At 44.1% G+C, this 24,921-nt stretch overlaps 1 protein-coding gene across 2 annotated transcripts in view; it reads left to right on the plus strand.

Moving 5' to 3' along the window:
• The window catches only part of GLI2 (GLI family zinc finger 2), a 200,837-nt gene that overhangs the window by 40,489 nt on the left and 135,427 nt on the right, over positions 1–24,921 (plus strand). The window contains exon 2 of one of the 2 annotated variants that reach the window (XM_052793128.1): positions 13,008–13,170. The exons of the other annotated variant lie outside the window; for it this stretch is intronic. Coding sequence (XP_052649088.1) covers positions 13,038–13,170 — 133 coding nt within the window. The 5' untranslated portion in view covers positions 13,008–13,037. The remainder of the gene's footprint in view (positions 1–13,007; positions 13,171–24,921) is intronic. 2 annotated transcript variants of the gene reach the window in all.

Below are 24,921 nucleotides of genomic sequence, written 5' to 3' on the forward strand. Positions count from 1 at the left end.
GAATGGCTGTGAAATCAGCTTTGTACTCATTAGAGCCAATGTAAAGGAACTTGCTGTAAATGAAAATGAATGGCTTAGAGGCTGGTGTTTTGAGCTCAGATGTGTAGGTGAGTGGCAGAAAACTCAAGGAAGCGCTAAACTCTGAGACGTTGTGCAGAAGGAAGAAACAGGAGTCAGAGGTGGCCTAGAGGCAAAATCTTACGGTGAGGTTGGAGAAACCTTAGGACCACCCCAGGTTTCAGAATTGAGTGAGAAACAAGATGCTATCCACCTCTACAGCATTTGGCATCCTTTGCCACCTTCTAACCACAGCCAGACTGCTACAAGAAGGTATTTGAGAGGCAGGCTGATGTTTCAATGTGGTTGGAGGGAATCAGGTCTGAACTAGGTCGATCGATGAGTAAAATGTAGGAAAGATTTAGTGGAGAGAAATCCCAGAGGCAAATGGGTACAGAAAATTGCATACAGCTTAGCTGTGAATGAGGAAGAAGATGGAATGAAAGTTACAGGCACAAGTGGGATTTGTTTTTAGAGAGAGGCAGACCAAAGCAGACAAGGTTTGTGAGGAAAAAGAGCAGAAAAAAGAGAATGGGCAAGGAGAGCAAGAAAAGTGGCTGTGACATCGTTTAGAAGATGGTTATGGAGGAGTGAGATGATTAGAGGAGAAGAGGAGGTGAAACTTTAGGAGCAGGCAGGGAGTTGTAGATGGGAGGTAAAAGACTTATCTTATTTTGACTGTTTTCTCTAGGAGGAACTCAACAAGCTTGCGTGCAGAAAAAAGATACAGAGATAGAATATAATTATCATATGCATTAATACACAACAGAAATAATGTACAATAACTACAAGGTAAATAACTGCTCCTAGCAGTACTAAAAAGCTATATATATACACTTGTATGTGCATGTGTATATACATACGCTCCTATAAAGGGGTTCTGTCCTGAAGAATTTATATTAATCCTTCGCATTTTGTCTTAAATTAGACGGTATCAAGGAACAAAAGCAAACAAGGAGGAAGTATTTACAGGGTCTTCCCAGGCTAGCCTTAATGATTTGAGTCTTATATAATGAAATAGTAAAACCCATCTTTTTTTTGCATGTTGCCTAGTGGCCACAGCAGTCACTGTGCCCCAAAGTCTGGTATACCTCTGAATAGCTGTGGGGACCTAACAGGCATGAATGCAGTTTCCAGTGCTCAGCCCCTGGCCTGGTTACTGCCAAACACAGTTCTTTTGCTTCACTTGCTTGAACTGCCCAGTTGCATACATGCAGCGTGGTTCCTAAACTATTCCTCTGAGCCATAGCAACCTGCTGACATTTGCTAAAAGTTTACTGCTAGCCTGGGTTTTGTTCCAGTAAGTTTTGTGGACATGAGATGTGCTGGCATGTCAGCCCAGCTTGTTTTGTATGTGAAACAGCTACTGCAGGGCAGTGGAGGATCAGACCTCCTCGCATTTCCAGTCTTCCGTAGGCTGTGGAGACACCACTGCTGGGGCTGAGAAGGGAGTTTTTTCCCTTAGCATTTGTAACGATATAAATTACAATGTTATTTCTTTCCTTTTTTGATGCTGGCAGCTACTTGCCAGACCAAGAAACCAAGTCAGTTCTTGTAGGCTACCAAATAAAAATTGCATGATACTCACCATGTTGGTGAATGGTTTTATATCTGTCTCAGTCATCAAAATACTTGCAGCATGGTAGACATAACTGCATAATAAAGGAATGTGTACTCGGCAACTTTGCCATTGGCAGGACATAAACACCGTAGAGTTTATCAGTGTTCTGGGAGGTGTTTATTACTTGAGTCTTACTAAGTCCTTATCATAAAAGAAAAAAAAAGAGAAGTTGGAAGGTAAAAGTTAGTTTCGCTTATCAGCAGAGACAGGCATGGTAAGATTCAATCGTTATAAATGCAGATGTTTTGATCTGTGAAGGCGTGGCAAATCAACTATTTATAACACACGGATATATAGGTGCTATAAGATCACAGAGGATCAAGGTGCTGATCTAGTCTAACTTTCTCTATTACACCATCAGACGACTTTCCTGTACTTAACTTGCCTGTACTTAAACCCATCCACGTCCAGTGACAAGTTTTAGACTACAGCAGATCTTCTGGAAAAATACCTGAACAAAATGTCAGCTCTGCAGTGCTAGAGAGTCTGTCACCAGCCTGAGTCCAGTGCTCTTCTCTGTTGAAACTGGGAGCCTTGTTTCTAATCTGAATTTCTCTAGTTTAACTTCTAGCTCTTCATCTTTGTAATTGCTATTAGGTAACTGTAATTAGATTAGCCATAAATTCTTGTAACGTCCCTTACCTCTGGGTCAAAAAGCATCAGTTATAAAATTTTTGTTGATTACATATGTATTAATATTACTGATCAAGTCATCCTGCAAGCGCCTCTCTTTTGAGCTCTCTTTCATTTTTCTCGTGGATAGCACTGGAGCCTTTGCAATTTTCATCCTTCTGCTTGAATTGCAGACACCAGACCTGGGTGTAGTGTTCTGTTAACAGCCAATTCAGGGTTAGACAGAGAGGCATTATAGCCTCCCAATTTCTGCATAGACAAACACATTTTGCTTTAGTTGTTTGGATGCCAGCAACCTCCATAGAACTTGTCAGCCACTGTTTGCCCACCATAAACTTCAAGTCGTCTCCAGTCAGTGTTTCTCAAAACACAGTCTTCATTTTAATCAATTGTTTTCCAGATGTGTGGCCTTGTATGTGGTTGCTTTAAAATATATAATCTTTGTATCTAGCCCATCTAGGGATAGAGAGCAGGTCACTGGTACAAAGCAATCATCTTTATTTACTGTGTCTGCAGTCATTTATCACTGACAAACTTCATGACTCTGTAGTTGTTTCCAGTCACTGATACGCAAAATTATTGTAGCTCTCCAATCATATAAGTATTTCCACCAGATTCAGTAATACCGGTCAGGACTAATTTGTGTATTAAATGAGCTATTCCACTTCTTGTTTATTACTTGGGTTTGCAGCGTTAGAGTCTACACAATTAAGGAATCTCTTCTCTTTGAGTCCCTTGGTACCTTGATTAATTTTAATCTTGACATCTTGATTTCTGGCTAAATGAGTGCTCATTTTCACCCTTGTCTTTTGTCATTAGCTTAATACCCTCCTGAATACTTTAGCCTGTCTCCTGAAAGACTTATTCCCTACCACTCAAATGACAGCCAGCCACGTTGTACAGTCTCTTTTCTCTGTAGAAGATGGACCTGCACTGCTGAAAACTGAGGGTCTCTGCCTTTCACCGCTTAACTGTTGATTTTTTGAATCGTATATAGCCCTGTAACTTGAGTCACGGCTCGCAGAAATGAGCACTGTTCGGAGTACTAATTTCATTCTCCCTCATAAAGTTCCTTGCAAGGACTCTTGGTCGTTCTTGAATCTTTCTTCACCAGTGTGCTTGTGTCCTTGCAGACTAGGCTGCCTTGCTCATGGGTATATCCCATATAGCTCTGTCGTCTCCTACTACATCAACTGTCGGATATTTTGACAGGTTTGGGGTTTGCAAATGCTCTGTTACTTGTGTGCGTGAGGCTGGACTCAATGTCCTCCACAGGTCCCTTCCAACCCCAAATACTCTATGATCCTGTCAGAAACTCTTCTCCCATTCCCATCTGGATGAATTTTTCTCCATTCTCCCATTTATGAACTGCCAACCATTTTATGTGGTCTGCATCCCGCCTTCAGCTGGCAACTGTAGTCCTATAAAGACAATATGTGTTTCTACCCAGTGTGGAATAGCAGCTTGTGTGGTGTATGTGTTCAGCAGAGGAAAACGAGTCAATTGAAGTGTTGCTTTTTTGTTTTTAATTACATTCTTGTTTCCTTCCCAGGCTTCTCTCTTCTACATACTTACACGTGTGCCTCTGGAGGGAGGATTTCAATAGGCTGATGAACTGGAATGTTTAAAAATAAACCAAAATTTTGTAATGAAACATGTTCTGAAAGAACCCAGTTGCTATAGGGATTTTTGCAAGGATGCAGTCCTTCGTCTTTCATTGCTCAAAATAAAGGTTTTCCTTCCTTGAGCCAAATGAGGGTTTTCTTATCCAAGCTTTGGAGCCTGTTCAATGTCATCTGGATGGACTAGTCACTACAAGACAATATTACTCATCCCACCCCTACATAAAGCAAACCCATTAAACTTCACTGCATGTGGTTTGTATTTGGGGTTTCATTCATGAGAGTTGAAAGTGCCCAAACTACTGCAGCATGGAAGTGCAACCCTGACAGGATTCTCCTTCAGTCACCACCAGCCAACGAAGCATTCACTTCCACCTTCTCAAAAGCTCCCTCAAATCTGATTTCAAGGCAGCTCTTTTTCTCTTAGCCAAATCTGTGTTGGCTCTCATCCGCTCTGTGGAACCTGCATGAACACCTCTGTTCAGAATCAGAGTCCCTGCTCCACTTGTAGTACAAGCAATTTACTTTTCTTAGTATCTTTTACTCATAAACCTGCTGAAAAGTCAATAGGTTAATTATTACTGCTTTGGAATTAGAGTCTAATTTTGTTGTAAACAGTTTAACTGCTGGTCCTCCACCCTGGTCTTAATACAGTCTGTGTTTAGCTGTTACCCACCCTGGTATATCTGCCAAGCACCACAGACATTTTATCTGACATGTTAGTTATTAACAGTTTCTGCTCTTGTTGGAGCACGAAGACTTGATGAAGGGGTTTTTTTGGTTTCTTCATTTTCATTTTTTTTCTTTCTCTATTCTGGTGTGCAGAGGTTTCCTGAAGTGAAAACAATACTTTTTCATTACATACATGCACACACATATAGGTAATATTTGTCTTTTTTTTTTTTCTTTTTGGAAAAAACCCAGAAAATTCTATAACAGGAAATTGAAAACTACTTTGGATTTACATCAAAAAACCAAACTTTGGCAAAAGAGTTGTCTAAGTTCTCTCACCCTTACAACAAAAACAAACAAATAAACAAAACCCAAGTGAAGATTCATGGACCAGTTATAATGGTGATGCATCACTTTTGAGCAATTTTTGTTTACCTGATTGCATCCTCCCATATTTTTGCAGCATGTTAACACAGAGTCTGAATGCAGGAGTGTCTTGATTATCTTCTTTGTCGGTTTTTCACATGTTGGAATTCGCATAGTAAAAATTTTCTCATGATAAGACATGTAGGATTGGCTTTGTAAAAGTACAAGCATGACTTTGTTTTCCTGTTCCACCACAAAAGGCTCTTCCCTCCAGCCCTCCCTCCTCCATCTTCTCAGTTCTTCCAAAGTAAGAAACAAAGATAACTTCTGAGAGAGAGGAGGGAAAGTCATGTACCCCAGCCTGCATGTCTCAGCATGGACCAATACCGAATCTGTGTCTGGCTTTGAGCTTTTATGTCTGCTCATATGTTTTGTTGACATATTGTAATTGTTTATAACCCAGCATCTGAAAGATAACTTCTGTTCAAGGCTCTAAGGTTGGCAACTTGAAAATATACTTGAAGGGGGGAAACGATTCAAATTTATCTGATATTTTATAAATTGGTCTTATTTGTAAGGAAGCAGCAATATTAAAGTGACATTAGTGTTTGTGAAAAATATGAACATCAGGCTAAACCCAAAGGACGGGTGAAATGTGAGTTACTTTATTCAATATCATCTCCCTTCCAGTAACTACAGCCCAGAAAGTAAATGTCTTTAGAAAGGGAAAAACCATTTATGTTTCAATTCACTAGCCTCAGTGTGGTCATCTGGTGCCATGGAGTGTCCTAGGATAGCGTGGCCTCTGGTTGACATTCCCAATGGATGCATGTCTCTCGTAGATCCTGTGCCACATCTGTCAGCCCTGTCCAGGACCAGGGGTCCCTGGGTGCTGGGTGCCCCTGTGCAGACACTGGCGTTGCACCCTTGCTGTCCAGGGCCAGTTAGTGTCTGGTCCCTGCTGGAAGGTCTCCAGGGAGCATGCAGCTGGTGAATGCTAGTTCTGGAGCAGACAGCTGGATACTTAAAGACCTTCCATATGGTGGTAATTTCTGATCACCACCACTAACTCTGCAGGCCTTGTTTGATATAAGTGGAAAGCTGCTGTGGTGAGTGTCAGTGTAAGGAGGGACAGCACTTGTGACTCTTTCTGAGGTGTATCTGACATTGTTCCTTTCATATGCCTGGCACCACGTGAAGCAGTGGACTGTATCCTCGTGTCTAGGTACTCCAGCTACAAAGAGTGGTAGAGCATGCTGGACGGCTGCATTCCTTACAGCTGTTTGCAGGGCATGTTTCTTCCATCAGAGACCTTTGCATCTCTCCATTTTGCTTCCCTGCAAGTTCCCTGAATGTCTTCTGTCTCTCTTCCCTCTGTGCCATGCCTCCCTGCCCTGTCATGCTAGACATCATGCTGTGCCTTCCCCTGCCGTAGCAGGGCTATGTATCTCCATCTCCCATGGTACCAGGTCTGTCTGCAGCCTCTTCCTCTTTCCCGTGCTACTCTTTTCTGTCTCCACAGGATTTGCCATTGCCTGCCTTGTGCCTGTACTTCCATTCACTCATATTCTTCAGTAAGGTCTTACCTACTCTAGTCTGTAAGGTCATCCCTCTTTCCCCTTACCTCTTCTCTGTCTTCCAGGCTCTTCTCCATCTTCAGGAACCCGCTGCTCTTTCCACATGCAGCCAATCATCCCTGCAAACATCCCTTCTTCCCTCATGCCTCCTTCCCTCATGCATTTTTCCATGCTTTGCCTCCTCTCTTTACCTCCCTGGGCAGAGTTGTGCCCGTTGGCACCTGGAATATCCCCAGATCTTCTGGAGCTGGTTGGAGGTGATGTTCTGAGGTTATCACATTACAGAGAAACGCTGCCAAGCACCAGGCAGTCCTGGGTGCACTTTGACCCCTCACAGTAAGGCAAGAGTGGCTTCTTCCTCGTGCTTTTGGTTTGCCGTTGCCATATGGAAATGGCAGATGGTGTTGATCAGGAAATTAATCTAGAAGCGTATCCGTTTCATGCCGTACGTGAAAGATTTGTTCATTAAACTTAGAACTCTAATTTAAAGCCAATTAACAGAGTGATTTGAAGAGACTTGTTGGTTTTGAAGTTCAAAAGAGATGCTGAGTCTCTGATTTCAGCCTTTGTACATTCCAGAACCTGTATAACTATTGCAGTGTTGCCAACTCTCTTGGGGTTTTTCTGTCTCTCTCTTTTTTTGTTGTTGTTTTTTTTTATTTTTTTTTTTCCCCTACCCCGCCCCATTTTCTTTTTTTGTCCCCTCCTTATTTTTTTGAGTCATGCAACTTTTGCCGTAAGCTGGAACTGTTTGGTGAAGCCTTATAAACTCCCAGCTTTCTTAGCAATTTTAGCCCTATGTTTGGGGGTGGGTGGGCAGAATTTGCGTGTCTTTCTATCCTCTTTGCTGAAAGCCAGCACAGGCCTCTCTTCCCTCCCTTTGGCAGCCCAGTATTAGTCTTCTGTAAGCAGGAGTTGGGGAAGGAGGTAGAAAAACTGAAGAAGCCTTGAGCAGCTCTGTGCCCTCCTAACGCCACTTCTGTCAGCATGGGGCTGTCTCTGCTTCCTTCCCTCCTCCCCATAACATCTCCTGAAGCTGCTAGGGACCCACCACAGAAGCTTTCTCAAGCTTGAAAGGGACAGCACGGACCTCCAGACAGGCAGCTCTGCTCTACACGCGCACGCCCCAGCGTACAGCTCTAATTTGCATGTGTAATCAACCCTGTAGGATTGGCCCAAGTAGACCATTCCTAAGAATTGGCAGGATGGGAAACCTTGTGTCAGGAGAACCCCCAAAGTCATTAGTTCTGAATTAATATTTATGCTGCTTTTACCTGAGATTGATATTCTGTAAACGCTTGTAGATCCTTCAGCAACAGACAGCATGTTTGGATAGTCCCAACGTTTAGTAGCAGCATGTGTACAGAAAAAACTTTCTTCAGTAATTTGAAGCTGTTGCTGATATAAAAGAAAATAGAGGGGTCAAGTTTTCCTGTGGTATAGAGCCTATGACTTCACTGGGTTAACTGCTGCTACTTCCGTGTAATTGAGAACATAATTTGGCTCAAACCCTGGGAGACTGAAAAGGATCACAGCAGCCACTGTATTAAGGCAATGTTCAAAACAGTTGGCTCACACTGAATTTCATAAGCAGATCATGTATTCAGAAGGCTTTAGCTGTATGACACAGTCCACTGCAAAAGAAGAGATGGTGGGTGTATCTCTTTGTTTATCTTAACTGAAACAGCACGCCAGGAAAAGCTATCAAACTCGGTATTGTACCTACGTGGGAGGCGACATGGCAGAACAGATAAAGTATCTCCCTGTGGGTGCGTGAGGACAAACCTGGTGAGAGCTGCGTGAAGGCTGCCCGCAGTTATCCCAGCTCCCATCGGTCACGCTGGGAGCCAGTGGCAGAGGGGCTTCATCCTGGCTGGGTTGCGGTGGAGGTGGTGCTGGTGTCAGCAGCCAACGCACCTCCGTCGTGTCCCTTTGGGGGTGATGGCACCTCGCTGGCACCGCTGGGGCTGGGTGTGAGGAGGTCAGGTAGAGATGGACTTTAAATAAAGGAGAGGATAGACATCGGCCTGAGAAAGCCCAAAATATTCACAAAAGCAGAATGGCTGCTGGAAGCCTCCTTTGGAAACCCCTTCCTGCCACCCTGTGGAGCTGCCAGGCGTGAAGGTGGCATTCAGTGACTCTGGTAGCTTGTGGAAGATTGGACCCGTGTCACAACGTCACTGGTGGCACCTGCCCTCTGCCAGAGGGTCTTGCTTCCACGCTGCTACTTAGTCTTTGAGGAAAGGTGGCCAAAATTGGCGATTCATGTTTCACAGAAAAGCTTAGGGGGGCAGATATCTATGTTTTCTATGCTCTGTCTAGGGGAAGAGAAGGGGGTTTCTTGATGAAAGAAAAATCCTGAAGAAGGAAATAATGCTTTTACAAGAAAAGAGTGTGCAGGGAGGTATGGTTGATTGAGTAGCTGTTTATTCCCAAGTTTGCTGGCAGTCCTGCTCAGGCTGATGTCCTCCAAAAGAGACAGGCATTCTGGGACTGCACTTTCGACCATTCCTCGAGCACTGAGCGGGAGGGATTGTTTTATTAGGAAAGTTTACGGCTTCTTGTTTTCCCTCAAAGGCAAATGTGACTTTGTTGTTTTTAATTCTGTTGGGATTTCTCCCTTTTAATATACAACGCAGCTGTTAAAATAGCTGGGGTTGTCTAGGGCAAATCATATAGCACTTTCCTTGTTCAGATCTCAGATGGCTGCCTTTTTAGTGTTGCTGCAGAATTATATTACAGGGCATATGAATAGTGCTGGTATTAGTGTCAAAATCAATTACCCAACCCTCCTCCTGCAGAGAAAGCTACAAACCTTAGGAACAATCTGAGTAATCTATTCTGGGTTTCTAATTCTGAGTAATGACGGAGGGCAGAGTTGTGCTTGAATAAGTGCACAGGGTCTTTCTCCGTATAGTCACTCCTAAATGCATGCTCTTTACAGGAAAAAGCAGGCTCCCTGTGAAACCCTTTTTCATGCCAAATGGCTCGCTGCTAAGATTAATCTGTCATTGAATTTATAAATTCTGTGTGGCACAGAGCAGCGGAAAAAGTTTAGCATTGAACAGAAAGCAAACTATGTATTGCTTAAAAAATGAATGTTGTGCTCCTGGATGGTGTGGATTGACTGCCTCCATCAATATATCTTCTTATACTGGTAATAAAAATACTTCCATAGCCTTGTGCCTCCAAGGATCTCAAAGCACTTTGCAAATAGGGCAAAGTACTATTTCCTATTTTATGGCTGTGGAAACCGGCTGTGGGAGAGGTTAAACTTTTTGCCCAGGGACACAGAGGAGACTGTAGCAGAGCCAAGGTGGGAACCTAAATCTCCAGAGCTGCAGCGCTGTGCAGCGCACACTGCACCAAAGCACAGCAGGGGAGTCTGCTGGTCACTGACTCTCAGCCATCGTCTGTGAAACCTCGGGAGGTGGGATATGAAATCAGTGTCGGTGCTCCTTCGCTCCCGGGTCTCTGTCCCGGTCTGTGGGTGGGTGTGCTGAGCAGGGCAGGATCTGGCCGGGGAGGATGCTTGTGTCCTCCCGGGCTGGGACGGTCAGCTCTGGTTGTGGGTGGCTGTGGAAGGAGAATGACTTTTGGTCACTGCTGACTTGGGGAAAAGCTCAGAGCCTCGCATCCAGCCTGCTCTGACCCAAGCCTTTACGAAGCAAAAATAACTATAGACTTACTACCCTAAATCCTGCAAGATTAGAGTAGTTGTATGCTTTCTTTTTTTTCCTAAGCCAGTATTTGAGAAGGATTTACCTGTTTAATACAACCGTTTATTAGAAACACTTGATTTTATTATTATTTTTTTTAAATTCATAATTCATCTGAAAAGAGAGCATACAGCTACAAAGGCCAGATTTTCAAATTCGGGCCTGATCTCTTGTCAAATTCCAGTTGGATAAATGACACATCTGAAAACCTGGGTCCCTACTGAGGGGTCTGTGGCAGTGGTTTAGAGATCTCGCTTCAGATACCTCTCTGGACAAAAGCATGGCTCTAACCTGCGTGTTTCACGGGAGAACAATTTCTATTACCAGTTTTTTCCTTCCCCTCCCTGGCTGCTGTGCTCTGCAGCCCGCAGCCCCCCGAGGAAGCTCCCTCAGGCATGAGGCTGCCCTGAGGGTCAGGGTAACCGGGGAGGCAGGAGGCTGGGAGGGGTGCGAGGGCGAGCGTCTGGTTTCAAACAAAAGTGCAAAGCCTTGAAAGGAGGGACTAAGAAGAAACAGGTGGGGGGCTAGTAATATAGCCTCTGAAGTTTATTTGCTTAACGAACAGAAGCCCAGGCTGTCAGACCCAGGTCAAATACTCCTCCAGTTTGAGTGTATTTATTTCCTACGTGGTCTGTAACCCAACCTGATTTCTGGATTAAACCACTGTAAAGTCCTGGCCCCCAGGAACCCATCCCATGTTTGCCATCAAGCCCAGCACATGCCGGGGCAGGACCTCGAGGGGCCACCTCGGTATTCACTGGAGCCTTGTGTCATCAGTAAAGCCTGTAATTGTGGGTCCCGTCATTTCCAATGCAAGCTTCGCTGTTTACAGCTGCAAATCGTGACCGCAGATCCATCACTTAGTTGTGCCATTAATGCGAGCCATGCCTGAGGGCTCCTGGGATAAGCTGCTCGGGCTGCGGCACACAGTTGCTCCGTGGGCCATCGTCCTGCTGGAGCCCAGGCAGCGGTGACAATGCTGGAGGACAACATCCACCACATGCCAGCTCCCTGTAGGGTGCCAGCAAGGCTAGCTCTGTATTTATAAGAAAGTTTTAAAGTAGCTCAGAGGAGGAAATGGTTTAGGACAGCCTGTCTTGAACAGTGGTGCAACGTGGAGGGTCTCCAACGGTGGGTGCGAGGGAGCCTGGGAGCACGGGGCCACGCGCCGGCTGTGCTGAGCCGTGGAGCTCCTCCTGTAGCAGGGAAAGAGGGTCTTTGCTTTCCTGCTTGTCTGTCCTGAAGTTACAGCACAAAAACTGCTTGAAAACCAGCAAAATAGCAAGAGGGGGGGAAAAAAAAATCACAAAACAAAGTGCTTACGCCAGGGTCATGAACAACTGAAGGGTAAAAGCTGCAGATCACACATGGGAGTTTCTGAAATCTTTGTGTGTTTTAAAGTTTTTAGGAGAGTTAACTTTTTAATCCAAGATGTTCAGGAGTCAGTTCATCCTCCAGAGTGAAGGGGGGGAAGTTTGAGCTGGCACAACAGCAGTAAAACTACCTGCAGACAAAAAAATGTTTTCTGGTTTCCCAGACATTTTTTGGCTGATCCCATTAATTCCAGTAAGGTAAACAGCCAGTGTGCTCCAGAGTATCTCAGGAGCTGAAAAATTTGCATCTGAAAATTTGCATATGAAAAATTACAGATCTGCATTAAAATCAGAAAGGAAAGGAGGAATTAGCAGTGGGTTTTCCCAAGACCAGACTGAGGCCGGTAGTGCCAGGTAACTGCGTGGGTTCTGCGAAAACAGGAGTCACGTGGTGACATTTGAAATAAAACAAGTTAAAACGGGGCAAACTAAAGTATTTGCAGTCAGCAATGAAGCATGCCTCCTCATTTAAAAGAAGCCCCGCTTTTACATTAAATTTGGGATACGCATGTGTTTGCTTTTGGGAGACCAGTTGAGTCATGCAGAACAAACAATCGAGCTAACAAAAAGTTTAGGAGCTGTTATTTTTCATGGACCTAAGTTTAAAAAAAACAGGTTATTTGTGCTTTGGTATCTTCTTGCTTCACAGAGCTTTCAGTGGCACTTAATTCACCATTTGTAATGGGGGTAGAGCTGTAGCTGATTTTCAGATGCGACCGGTCAGGATAGAAGAACTTGCTTAGGAGAGAGAGGAATTGGTAGATGTTAGTCCTTACCAGTGACAGCTGGATGGGTTCTGGCAGACCTGCTGTGGCTTATCCGTAAGCCCTGTTGAAATGTTCTGGTCAGGGCACTGGCTCAGAAACAGCACACAGAATAAGCACCAACCAATAAGCAACCACCTTAAATGTATTTTTATCTCTACTTTTATTGGAAGTTTTTAGCTGACTCAGTTTTTTGTTACGATGGGCTAGGTTACGTATGGGATGGACAAATTGGTTTTATACACGCTAAATTTTTTGCGTCTCACCTGTCCTTTAATCCTGGAAAGCCCTTTGGACCTGTAAGCTTTATTATGTAGCCCAAGTTTAAGTGGGGAAAAAATGTATTTTGGTCTTGATCCTTTTAGGTCTTCAACTGCCTGAAGCCAGCGGGATGTGAGAATACCCAATCCCTTTGCAGGGTTGTGTCCTTTTTCCTTGCAACTGCTGTGCTGGCTGCACCGCTGGAGTTAGAAACCCTGGAAATCTTTGCTGCTCGCCATTTACTTTTGAGCTCTGCCGAACCATCGGCCGCTTCCTCGTGGAGCTGATTTTGCCTGTTTTGTGAGTGGTGACCAGAATCTGGTTTTGTTTTATGTCCTGTAGGGTTGCTGAGCTGGAAGATGCACATCTAAGATGGAAACTTCTGCTTCAACTGCTGCTGGGAAAAAAGAAGGGAAAGGTGCAGTTCTGGAGGGGAATGGCTTTACGGAGACGGGGAAGAAACCCACTCCTTTAGCAGCTGCAGGAGCAGCAGTGGCACAAGGAGGTACTTTATGTTTTCCAGAATTTGAAAGCAGCAGGGGTGTTTTTCATTAGACTGTAAGAATTTAATAAGTACAGTGGCATCTGTCCTCCTGTGAACACGCTGAGTTTATTGGGGTTCTCGGCCGTCGGAGGTCACAGGAGCGGGAAGCCGTGTCACCGCGTGGCGTCCAAACGTCACTGCACCGTGACGAGTCGCCGCCGCTCCCAGTGAACTGGGCTGGGGTGAGGGAGAGGACGGGTGGGGAGAGGTGGCTGTTGGAGAGTTGAGGCATCCCATCACTCTTGCCACCGGCCGACCGACCGACCGGTGCTGCGCGGTGTAGGCAGCACGGTGCCTGCTACTCCTCCACGGCTGGCTGGGGAGGCTGGCTGGAGCTGGGGAGCACCCTGTTATCACGGTTGGGGAGGGGTGTTGTGTGCCGGCTGTGATCCTGCTAATGAGCTAAACAGACTGCACCGTCTTCAGTTGTTGCTGCTGGGATTTCACAGTTAGGGAGGCATTTGGGATTGTCCAGTTCCAATGCAAGAAGGTTCACAAAGAAACTCCCCAACTTGCGCCGTTCAGAAATAGCTCAGGTCCTGATTTCTTTTTCCTGTCGGTGTTTTCGGCAAGATTTTGGTCCTGCTGGTGTTGAAGTCAATTAGGAAGCTGTCGTGGACACCCATGGGCATGGGGTCATTTTTGGCAGGTATATATAACAGCAGTGTGCGGGGGTCATGCAGGCACGTTGCTCCTGCCTCCTCTCACCCGCTACAGCAGACAAAACACAGCCCCAGAAAACACGTCCCTCTCTGGCACACGTGTGCTGGTGGATTGCCAAATTGGTGCCGGGGCCCCTTTGCGGTGGCTCCAGCTGAGGGCAAGGCTGTGCCCACCAGGGAGGCACTACACTGCCCTTGCTGGGGAATGGGACTGGGACTGGGCATCCTTTCTGGAGAGGGCATAAGGAGACAAACTTAGAAGGGGCTGCACCAGCTTGGATGTGACAAGAGACATCACAGCTGTGTAAACTTTGCAGGCAGCTTTTTTTTTCCCCTCTCTAAAATATACCTTATAGCTAGCCAGAGTCTACCTCAAAATAAACCCTTCTCCTCCCTCTCCTTCACTGCAGGGTGATTTCTCATCACCCCAGGAGAGCAGTACGACTCCCCTGTGGGCTCCTCTGTTTCTTACACAGCTCAGCTGGAGAGTTTTTGTTTTCTGTTGGCTGAGTTTTGAAGATAGTTCCCAGCCCAAATTGCTTAAATCTGCTTTATCCATCCTTCCTTTTCAACACCTTTGTTACTCAGTTTTCATTTCCACATTGGCCTGGGAAGATTCAGGTGTACAGAATAAGGTAGCAGCTGCTAGATTATAATCTATCAGATTAGTTTGTGTGTTTGATAAACTTTGTTAGCTTTTGATATCCAAAGGAAAGGTTTTCTTAAAAAGAACTAGAAAATCTTTTACACAGAGTTGTTTGGAGGGAAACACAACTTCATGCTGCTGAATGGGTCTGAGCCACCTTCCTTGTGAGCACTATGCAAAGTGGTAGAAGGGAAGGCTTGCTGGGCAGCAGAAATAGGGGAAAGGCAGAGACAGCAACATGTGGAAGTTTGCCATCCCCCAGCAGATTTTGATCCCTGTTGAAGAAGCACAGGCTGTAGGAACAACTGAGGCAGCCCACTTGAGGCATCATCTCAGCAACTGGCAGAACCAAAGGGCTGATTGGCGCCAACAAAGTCCGAACGTGTGCTAGAATTGAAAACCCACAGATGTGCTGTTCTGAATAAACAGCTTCTCCCCACTTGGCACTTGCCTTGGGAGTGCCTCCACCAAGGAAGCAGTCACCACATTTCCAGAGATGCGATGGAAATGAGGATGCCCCTGAGGTGGAGTGTCCATCGGCCCATTTGGCACCCCCGGAGACTTGATTGGTTTTTAAGCGTCAGGTATTATATGTCCCATTAGCAGTGTGCTCTCGCCTCTGGAAAGAATGATTTACGGGCTCAATATTTCTCCTTTTATTAAGAGGAAGTGGAGAAGTAAGTGGAGGATTGTTTGAAGATGTCAGGAGAATTGTGATGAAAGCATTGTGTAATGAGATGTAAAGAGCGAAATCTATGTCATGCTGTGAAGAGAAGTGCTCATAAATGACCTAAAATGGCTAGCAGTGGAGCAGCATGTGATCAGACACCAGCCCCGGGACCCTTCAGGTGATGCACATGCTCTTGTGGTTCGGAGGGCTTTCCTTTGAATTCTGCCTAGACATAATACCCGATCCTGAAAGGGAGCAGCATGGTGCGTGTGCTTGTAAGTAGAAAAATTAATACAAAGTCATCTTCTAACATCAGTTAACTGCAAAGTGGGATTTAGCAGATAATAACAAAAAGGCTGAGTAGCGATGAGACTGTTCTTAGGTGGTATTAATGCTAATATAACATATTTGACTCACTAAACTAGTGTAATTACTCATAACAGGCCAGAAATATATACATTTATGCTCATTCTTACAGAAGAAAGCAAATGAGGCATGGAGATTAATTACGATGTTCATCTTGAGGAGGGGAACAGCTTTAAAGGGAGGGCCTCTGAGCTCCCCGCCCTGCTTTGGGGCCATACGAACAAGTCTTTATTCTCATCCAAGACAAACTCTTGATTTTATTTATTGTAGAGGTTTTACTCTTTGTACTAGCATGTGAGAAAGTGGCAGCAAGGCTTAGCTAGTGCTGCAGATCACTAAGCTGCTCTCCAGAGCCAAACAAACGTAATTTGTAACACATTTCTTCTCCTTTATTCTACTGAGTCACACAGATGGAGTGCCAACATAGCATGTTTTTCAGATCATAAGGCTTTCTTTTTCCCTTGTAGAAATGAATAGATTCATAAGCTTTTATTTATAATTAAGGTAATTGAAGCAATAAACTGAATATTAGTTAAATAATTGAAGAATAGCTATTTTATTATATTATTATTCAGACTATATTATTATAAGGTAATGAGATGTTCAGTCCCCATTTCTAGTTGCCGTGCTTTGGATATTTGTCCCAAATGTTTCCAGCCTTGAACAAATTAAGTTATAGCTGTAGGAAAAGAGATGGATATTGTTGATGCTGTCAGTGGAGAAGAGTCCTTTTGTACTAACAATCTGCATTTCATATTTTTAGTCTACTGAAGCTGCCATTTTAGAGATCTTCTGTGACATTTTTTTATAGTAACTCATTGATCAGATGTTCAGAAATTGGCCTCACAGAAATGACATCAGGGAAGTCTCTCCTAATTTTCTATTTTTCCATAAATCATGCCAGCCAAGGAGTCAAAGCTCCTGTCTTCTGTTTCAGTAGGTGCACATGTGTATGTGCGACAGAGATGGAAACTGCTTTTAATGACAGTATGTAGGAGTTGTAGACAAGTCAAATCTGTAGAAGAGCCTCTCGCTTTCAGTGCCTCCACTTCTGGAAGGGCAAATCGTAACACTTCATATTTAGAAAACCCTTTTGCTGAATGCAGAAATGCATATTGCTGCGTAGGGTAGGAGACTCTGGAGCAGAGCAGCATGTGAGTGAGACTGGGTTGTGTCCTCCAGGCTAGCGCTGCGACATCCTCTGTATCAGCAGGCACAAGGAAGCCCAGGCACGTGGCTGAAGGAGAAATTTAAATGAGCCACTCTTTCAAAGGCAGAGATATTTAGGAAGATGGGTTTCTCATCTTGTAATAAAAATTAAATACAAATTCTCCTAAATGCTAACTGCCTAACTTTAACAAGGCCCAGAATGCACCTTTCCCTCTCCACTCCACCCTCCGCATGACACAAACACCAAGTTCCCAAATTGATGGTGTTTATGTTTGAAACATTTTTCTGATGTCTGGCTCTGTCAAGACTAATTTTAGCATTTCTAAAGCTGGGTAAAAATATAGCCTCATTACTTTGATGTCAGAGCATAGTTTACTATTAGTATATTCTGGGGTTTATCATTTTAGTCATGTTTAACACGGCTGCAGCAGGCATGCACTATTAAATCTGGCTTATTTTACATTCCTGTCTGAGATTATTTATTTGGAACAATTTCCTCTCTATCAAAAGACACGGCTAATGCTGAGTTTTAATGTGTTATTTACACACAAAATAACCTATTTACAACTCAGTATCTGCCGCAGGGAGAATGAATGGGGCAGTGCTCCCTTCATCCTGTTGTATCTGAGTTTAACAATCTGGATTGCTAATAGAACCATTTATCACGGGGTGGTAATTTATTTTATGTTAGCTGCACAGGTCTCCCTGCCTCTGATCTATGGAAATACTTTGTATATAATGAAGTTCAACAAGTCATTTGGTGTAAACATGGGGAAACCAAGCTGCAGAACCAGTAAGACTCTGGCTACACTTTTTTTCCAGAAGGTAAAGACTCTGATATTAAGGCTTCGGTTGATGAAATACAGCTCTTCGACCTGCGTGTGCTGTAAGGGCAGAGTGTGGGGCTTTTCTGCAGTGGATCAGAGATTGGGATGGAGTTTGGTCACTTGATTTACGGGCTGGCGGGAATGCTCAGAGCTGCAGAAGTAGCACACTCAGCCCTTTCATAGGCAGAGGAGAAGGGCAGTGAGCACCTCCCATCGCTCTCCAGAGGTCTTCTGTAAGCAAGCCCCGAGTGGCGCTGGCAGGGAGTCCTTGTGCAGTTCAGCTTGTCTCAGTGCTGGATTATGGGAAGACCATGTAAATGAGGAGGAGGAAATGCCAGCATCCCAGCAGACCTCAGCGCACTGAAAAAATATATAGTTTGTGTGGCCTGAGACGCAGACAAATTAGAAGGAGAACAGCCCCAATGAAGTCATCTCCTCTGTCCACCCTGGAGGGGCAGGGATCTTCTCCAAAGAATGTTTTTCATTCAGTTGTTCACATGTTCCAGGAAAAGGAATATAACTAGTACAAGCACATTTTTAGCTTCCCTGCCCTGTCTCGCTTTGCTGTACACAACTTAAAACGTTGAGATACGTGCTTAACAGAAAAGCCTGGGTTGGCTCCAGGAAGGAAGGGGGCAAGTGGTAAAAACTGAATAATGGGGAAATCCCATAATTTAGACTGCAAAATTCTCCTGACAGCCACTGTCTCTATCATGTGTCTACTGCGTAAAGCTCAGTGGCCCACACCTTGGGCAGGGCTTCAGTGCAACACTGCCGTTAAGAGTGGTAGCAATCAAGAATCCTACTTCTTCCCTGAACATTTCCATCAGTCTTAAATAATTCTGCTGGGTCCTAAAGTGGATTTCTTTGCTACCGTAGCCCTTCTGGCTGGCCAGATTGCCTACAGGTCTCTCTTGTGTACCCACTCCTGTCCCTTTGGGCAGCCGGAGGTCTCAGAGGCTCAGACTGGGGCAATGCTGAGGCTGTTCCTCAGTCGCAGGTTATCAAGGCCTGTGACTAGCTGCCAACTTTGAATCACGCTGGTTGCCTGGCACCTGCTCTTTGGGATAGTTTCGAAGGATCCATGTAGAGATGGGTGAAGTTAAAGCCGTGCTGCACCATTTTTATGTTCAGTGAGCGGTATCTGGTGTGCGGGCATGGTGGAGAGCACCCTGGGAGCAGCATGTTTATTCCTTCAGCTACATGTGACAGAATTTTAGTAGATAAGATTGCCACAAACTGCGCCACAAAAGCACTTCTTTTCTTCTGCCTGCCCTCTCTCCTCTATCCGTGGCTTGCAATGTTGAATCTTCTCTAGTCTCTTCTTTAAAACAGTCAGCAATACATCTTTGTCGGGTAACCCTTTGCTTTGCTTAATCAAGTGACTGGAATCTGACTTCTTGTCTGCTTGGTTTTGGTTTTGGTTTTTTTTTTTTTTCCCCTCATGGGGGAAACCCCTTTCCTGAGCGCCTGTACTGGGTTTCTCTGTGTTATAGCCAGCCCTGTGGGCAAAGGTGCAACCTCAGAGTGGATAACCATTAATATTTACAGACTTTTGGTTCACATTGCGTAGACCTTACAGATGCTGCTAGAGTCCGTATCACCAAAGCGTTTGATGATGCAGCAACTTTATGGTTGGACTCGATGATCTTAAGGGTCTTTTCCAGCCTAAATGATTCTGTGATTCATAACATCAGCCAGCATTTGCTGATTGTATACAGCTCCCCAAAACTGTCATACCAAAAGTTCCTACAATTTCAGCCCATTATAGATGCTGAGGTACTTTGAATACAGAGTAATTTAATCTCATCCCTAACCACGTTGCAAGATTGCACACCAAATTGAAAAGCTTTTATGGGTTTAAAATGAAAAAAGGTATTCTTCACAGGTTGGTTCTGGCACTGGTGAGCCCAACCATTAAGTACCACCTGAAAGACCTTTGTATTTTGTGAGTGTATTATTATTGTTATTATTATCATTAATAATAGTTGTAATAATGGTAGCTTCCACTTTTCTGTTATTTTGTAAGCTCCAAAAGCTTATTCTGGCAAGTACTGATATATCTTCTTTTCTGTGGATCCAGTTTAGACTTCAGTAAAGCGCCTCTCAGAGGGTACCTAAATATAACCTTTTTAGCTGATGCTAAACTTACCTATTTGTGCATTGGTCATTTATAGTCAAGTAAGAAAATCCAGCCACAACAATGGATTATATTTATCACGATGCTTTCCTGGACTGTCTCTCCTCTGTGCTGCCAGCATGTCCCCATGGTTTGAATTTTTAGTATCTTTGGCAGCTTTTTGCCTGAGCATCTGAGAATTTGCACATGTTTTGTATATTAATTTTCCCAAATCCATCCATTAACTGTGGCATTTGAGTCTGCTGTAATCATGGGGGATAAGGAATGGGACTTGTTTTGTCTGAGGTTGGTTGCCTAAATGTTAGGTGTCTAGTTTGGGATCCCTTTGTGTTAGGGTGGAGTAAATCATGTTGTGGACATGCCTGCTTTGTTCCCTTGAGGGCTTCATGCCTGGTTTAAGGTGGCTAATGTTAGGTGGGCAAATCCCAGTTTTCCTGACTTGGCCAAAATTGCAGAGTGGGGTTAAAGCAAGGAACCAAGGTGGGACTAGATTAATGCTTTAAAGCCCTGCATTCACGTTCATCAGTCTGTAGCCTGATGAGCAGTCTGAGAGCCCTGACTGCCAGCTCTGAACTGAAATCTCGCCCCACAGCTTCTCAAATCGGGGGCAAACTCGAGGCCCAAGTGTCAACACAGTTGGGGGAGCTGCTTCCCAGAGCTGCTCCAGCTTTACACCAGCATTGACAAAACTAGTGTTTTAACAGTCTGTTCAGAGAGTTGGGCCATTTAAAATCCCCACTAAAAAGACAAGGAAAAAACTAGTAAATTCTAAAGGCTACAAAAGGCTCCTAAAAATAACGCAAGTGGAGGAAGGCTATTAATGCAAAAGTAAATAATTATGTTAAGGGAAGCAACTAGAGAGGCCAGTTGTGTAAATCACTTTAAGGGGAACAAGCCTTAGATAAAATCCATTCTTTTATCACACAGATTAAGTCTTCCTTTTGACGCTAAATAATTGATAGGGTTTGGCAGAGCGCTCCACTGCTGCCTGTGCAGAGCAGTGGGACTGCTCCCGGGGTCAGATGAGTGGCAGAGAAAAATGTTCTTAGAAATGCTGTGCATCCAATACCAGCACCAAGAAATGGGGCTTGTATTCCCGGCACTTCCTAAAGAATTTCTGCATGGCTTTGAGAAGGTATCCATACACCTCAGACTGAAAGGAGGAATTGCCATTGCTCATCTCCTCTTTAAATTGCCCTCCATGAAACCAGGCAGTCTGTTTTGACCGTTTCGTGTGGCAATGAGTGAGGTGGCAGAGGCCTGGGAGGACACAGCCCATTTTGCTGCACTATTTTTCATTTTTTTTAATTAGAGAACATGAATTGTGCTGTCTGGTGGCTTCTGGGAGGGAGCCCAGGTCCTCTGGGGGGTTCTCTTACCTTGGTCAGCCCCAATAGTGCCTGAATACTTCAGCCTCTTGCACTTCTCTCCACACGTGAACATCCAGGTAAAACAGGGAGATGTCATTGCTCCCATTCTGCAGACAAGGGGCACAGAGGATTTTCCAAGGCCAAAGTGGCTGTAATGGGTTCAGCTGTTTCAGAGAGATGTCAAGAACTGTTTATCTCTGCAACTTTGGAAATTCATAGGTGGCATACGTGGGACATCCATGGCAGTACGGAGGACTTAGCCCAGGTCTCTTGGGTCACCATATCCACTAGCAAGTCCTTCCTCTCTCAATAATATGTCACGTAATCATGGTCAAGTGACTCAAATTCTCATGCCCATCTGCCAAACGTAGGAGTTGTTTCTTTCCCTTCAGGAGAGTTGAACACAAGTTGTCTATGCATCATATAGTGCTTTTGAGAACATCACATTGGAGCAGTCAGTACCATTCCTTTTGGTTGTATAAGGGTAGGAAAATGTTCAGTAGCACTAATAGGATTTTACTGAATTTAAACTCTTTTTTGGCAGTGCCTTTGTCCAGTACCTAGCACAGTGGGCTCATACTTAGGGGGCTACAATTTTTTCCAGAACCAAATGGGACATAACTTGCAGAAACCTGAAATTCTGAAATAAATCCATATCATATTAATTCTGTGTGGGTTCTACATTTGGCAGGATGAATTCTCTCATCTTAATGGTAACGACAGGAATAAACCTCAGCCAAGATTGTAAGTTTAGCTCTTGAAGGAATGAAGTGGATATAGTCTCTTCATGCTGACTCGTTTAGGATTATGTTAAACTCATGAGTTTACATGTGTTTGGAATTGACCTGCACTGGGCGTTCTGCGACTCCTGTAGTGGTGTTGGGTTGAAATCAGACAAACCTTGGTGGAAAGAACTGAGCAAAAGTTTGGGCACATAGGCTTACTGAGTTCAAAATGAAAATAAATTAATAAAAAACCCATTGAGTGTGATCCCACATGAACACAAATGAAGAAGATTTCACACAAACTTGTCTGAAATCATTCTGTCTTTTCTACAGTTTGTTAGAGAGCTCCATGGGGTTTTTCTCCTTTTCTTTTTTATACCTTTCCTTCTCCTGGAATCCTGGATATTTTTAAGACTATTCCATTGAAAAAACTTCCAGTTGTAGGTAAGAACAGGAGTATTGCAAACAAAATATTTATGTTTACTGCCACTAATATCTGATTTTTAAAATACAGCAACATTTGCAGGGACTGAATGATGCTGTTTTGGCCAGAAAGCTGCTCTCTTCTCTTACATGGATCAGATCCTGACTGACAGATTTTCAAAAAAATCACAGCTTGAAACAGATGCATCCTTAAGTAAACAGTTAAAGTAGATGTTTTGATGACTTCAGTTGTATTGATCTAAAAGATTGGTGTCTGAGCATTCCTGAAAACCATCCAATAGAGGAGGTATCTTCCTGTAAGTCCCTGGCCCAGTGTGTGCTGCTTCAGTAGTTTAATTGTTTAAAGCAAATGGAGATACTTTCTGCACCTAACAAGGTGCTCTAAGCCTAGAGAGAGTGGTAAGGGCTCAGCATTCCTGAGCCTGGGTCCAAAGTGTTGGGAAATGTTTAGATTTTCCCCAAGTGAAATATTTTGCTCTGTTTGCCAGGGGGGAAAAATGATCTTTCTCTGCCCTGTTTTTCTATTGGGGCTCACCTTTGTTTATGGCTGCTCTCTGTGGGGTGGACCAGCAGTAATGGGGGGGGAACTAAGCAGCATCCTCTTCTGCATGCTGGCTGGTGTGAATATCGGTGTCCTGTGTGAATGCATGCAAATGCTGCCTTCCTGAGACTCGAGGTTAAGCTAAATCTTGTTCATATCAGTTTGCAGGTAAAGCTGGTGATGTTCTTTCTGAGGCAATTACAGCCACACTTTAAAGCAAAACCAGAGAAACACGAAGGTGAGGACTTTAGGCATTGGTTTGCACGTCCCATTTTAACGAGAGGAGTTATTATGTGTTGTGGGAAGCTGACCCGACTCCCAGAGGCTGCTTGTGTGAAGATACCCAATTTTTTTGGTGGCTCCCTATGGTGAGGGCACAGAACTGAGTCTGGAGAAAATTAGTTTCAGTTCCTGATCCAGCCCCAAACTTCCTTCATGATTTTGGAAAAGCTGCTTGACTTCCCTTCGCTCCCCCGTTTATATAATGAACGTGCGTTGTTCTTTGGGCCTCCAGGCCCATCCATCAGCATCTGGTTAGCATGTTTATGGCATTGGTCATACTGAAGCACTTAACGGGTCAGACTACATAGAGGTTGCCTTTCCCCCCTCCCCACCGCCTGCAAGAGGGTGCTGCTGCCCCTGGGCGCTGTGTTACAAGGGTGACCTTGCTCATATGTCTGAGGTGTCAACCTGCTGCTGTCAAAGGGGGCCAATAAAACAGATTTGCAGGGTTAGGGAAGATGAGGTTAAGTTTGTATAGTGAAGGTATTTTCAATATCTGTAGTGGAGAGACTGTTTGGGATACATAGAGATTGACTGTATTCCAAGAGGTCACGCTGTGCTCTGGAGTAAGAAAGTTTTTCAGGCGATCTTACCTGGCAAACTCAGTTGGAGAACATCGTGTTGTTAATAGCTGTGTAAATCTTTTGTATTGAAACAAGAGAAATGAATTTTCCCAGTTTAAGAGGGTTTCCTACATACATAATCTATGAGTGAGGTTCATCAAACGGTTTGCTGAGGTTCAAGTACCTGGACAGAGTTTTGGACAGACCTGGATGAATTTACAGAAACCATGCAGAGCTTCAGGGTTTCACCCTGACCCAAGTAAAAGACAATGGTTTTAGCAAAGTCCTTTGTAATTAGGCTTTTAGGAAAGGTGTTATTCTGGGGACCAGGTGGTGGAAGGAGAAGAAAATCACTGATGTGGGATGACAGCCTCAGAGGACACCTGAGTTTCAGCTTTCCTTCCCACTAGCCTGCTGTGCATGTGCATGCTCTAATACTGTAATAGCTGCAGAGGAGCTGGCAATACTATTGTGTGGTGCAATTTTTTCCCTTTGAAAAACTCCAGAGGAACCTTCATGTGCTGTTACAAAGACATCCTCAAAACATCTTTACTGCAGGGTCCTGTATTTCAAATGCTGGAGCAGTGACTCTTAAAATAGACATGAGATGGCTGAATGTGTGAAAAACATTTGCATCTCTTTTTCTGAGCTCTGTGCATGCTACATCACTTTTGTAAGCAAGCTAAAAGGGTTGGGAGGAAAAAAAGAGTTTTGCAAATTTCTGTGCTTCCTTTAATTCCACTTGAAACAATGTCTTAGCAGCTGAAATAAGATCCAAAGCTATCTTTTGGCCACATAGTGTCAGTGACACTTGAAACAGGCTGGATTTATATGTAGTTACTAAAAAATATATAGCAAAATGAAAGTCTCAGACACTGAGTTCATGTGCATTGCCCATTGTAAAGATAAGTAACGGCTGTTATAAGATCACTTAAATGGTTACCTTTGGGACATAAAAGGGATCTTTGAAGACAGTAAGTCTTAATACAGAAATGTTTACTCATAAAAAATACATTTGGAATGGGGGAGGGGAACACATTTCCTATTAATGTGGGTTTTGCCTTTTATGGCAGGTTGTAGCAGGTCTTTAACCTCTGTAGCACTTGAGCGAGGATAGAAATGAGCTTCTCTAAGTATCAGCCCAAAGGGCCTTTCCTCACTGCCCGTATCAGCAATGTCTCTTGTAAAGATGGTTTTAGTTTATTCTTCCTTTCTGTGACCCAAATGAAAAACTATTCTTTTCCAACTTCAAAACCTTCCAATAGTTAAGTCCTGAGGGCAGAATAGAAATGTCCTCCTGAATTTG

Source organism: Harpia harpyja, chromosome 7 (assembly GCF_026419915.1).
Source record: "Harpia harpyja isolate bHarHar1 chromosome 7, bHarHar1 primary haplotype, whole genome shotgun sequence".
Taxonomy (NCBI): domain Eukaryota; kingdom Metazoa; phylum Chordata; class Aves; order Accipitriformes; family Accipitridae; genus Harpia; species Harpia harpyja.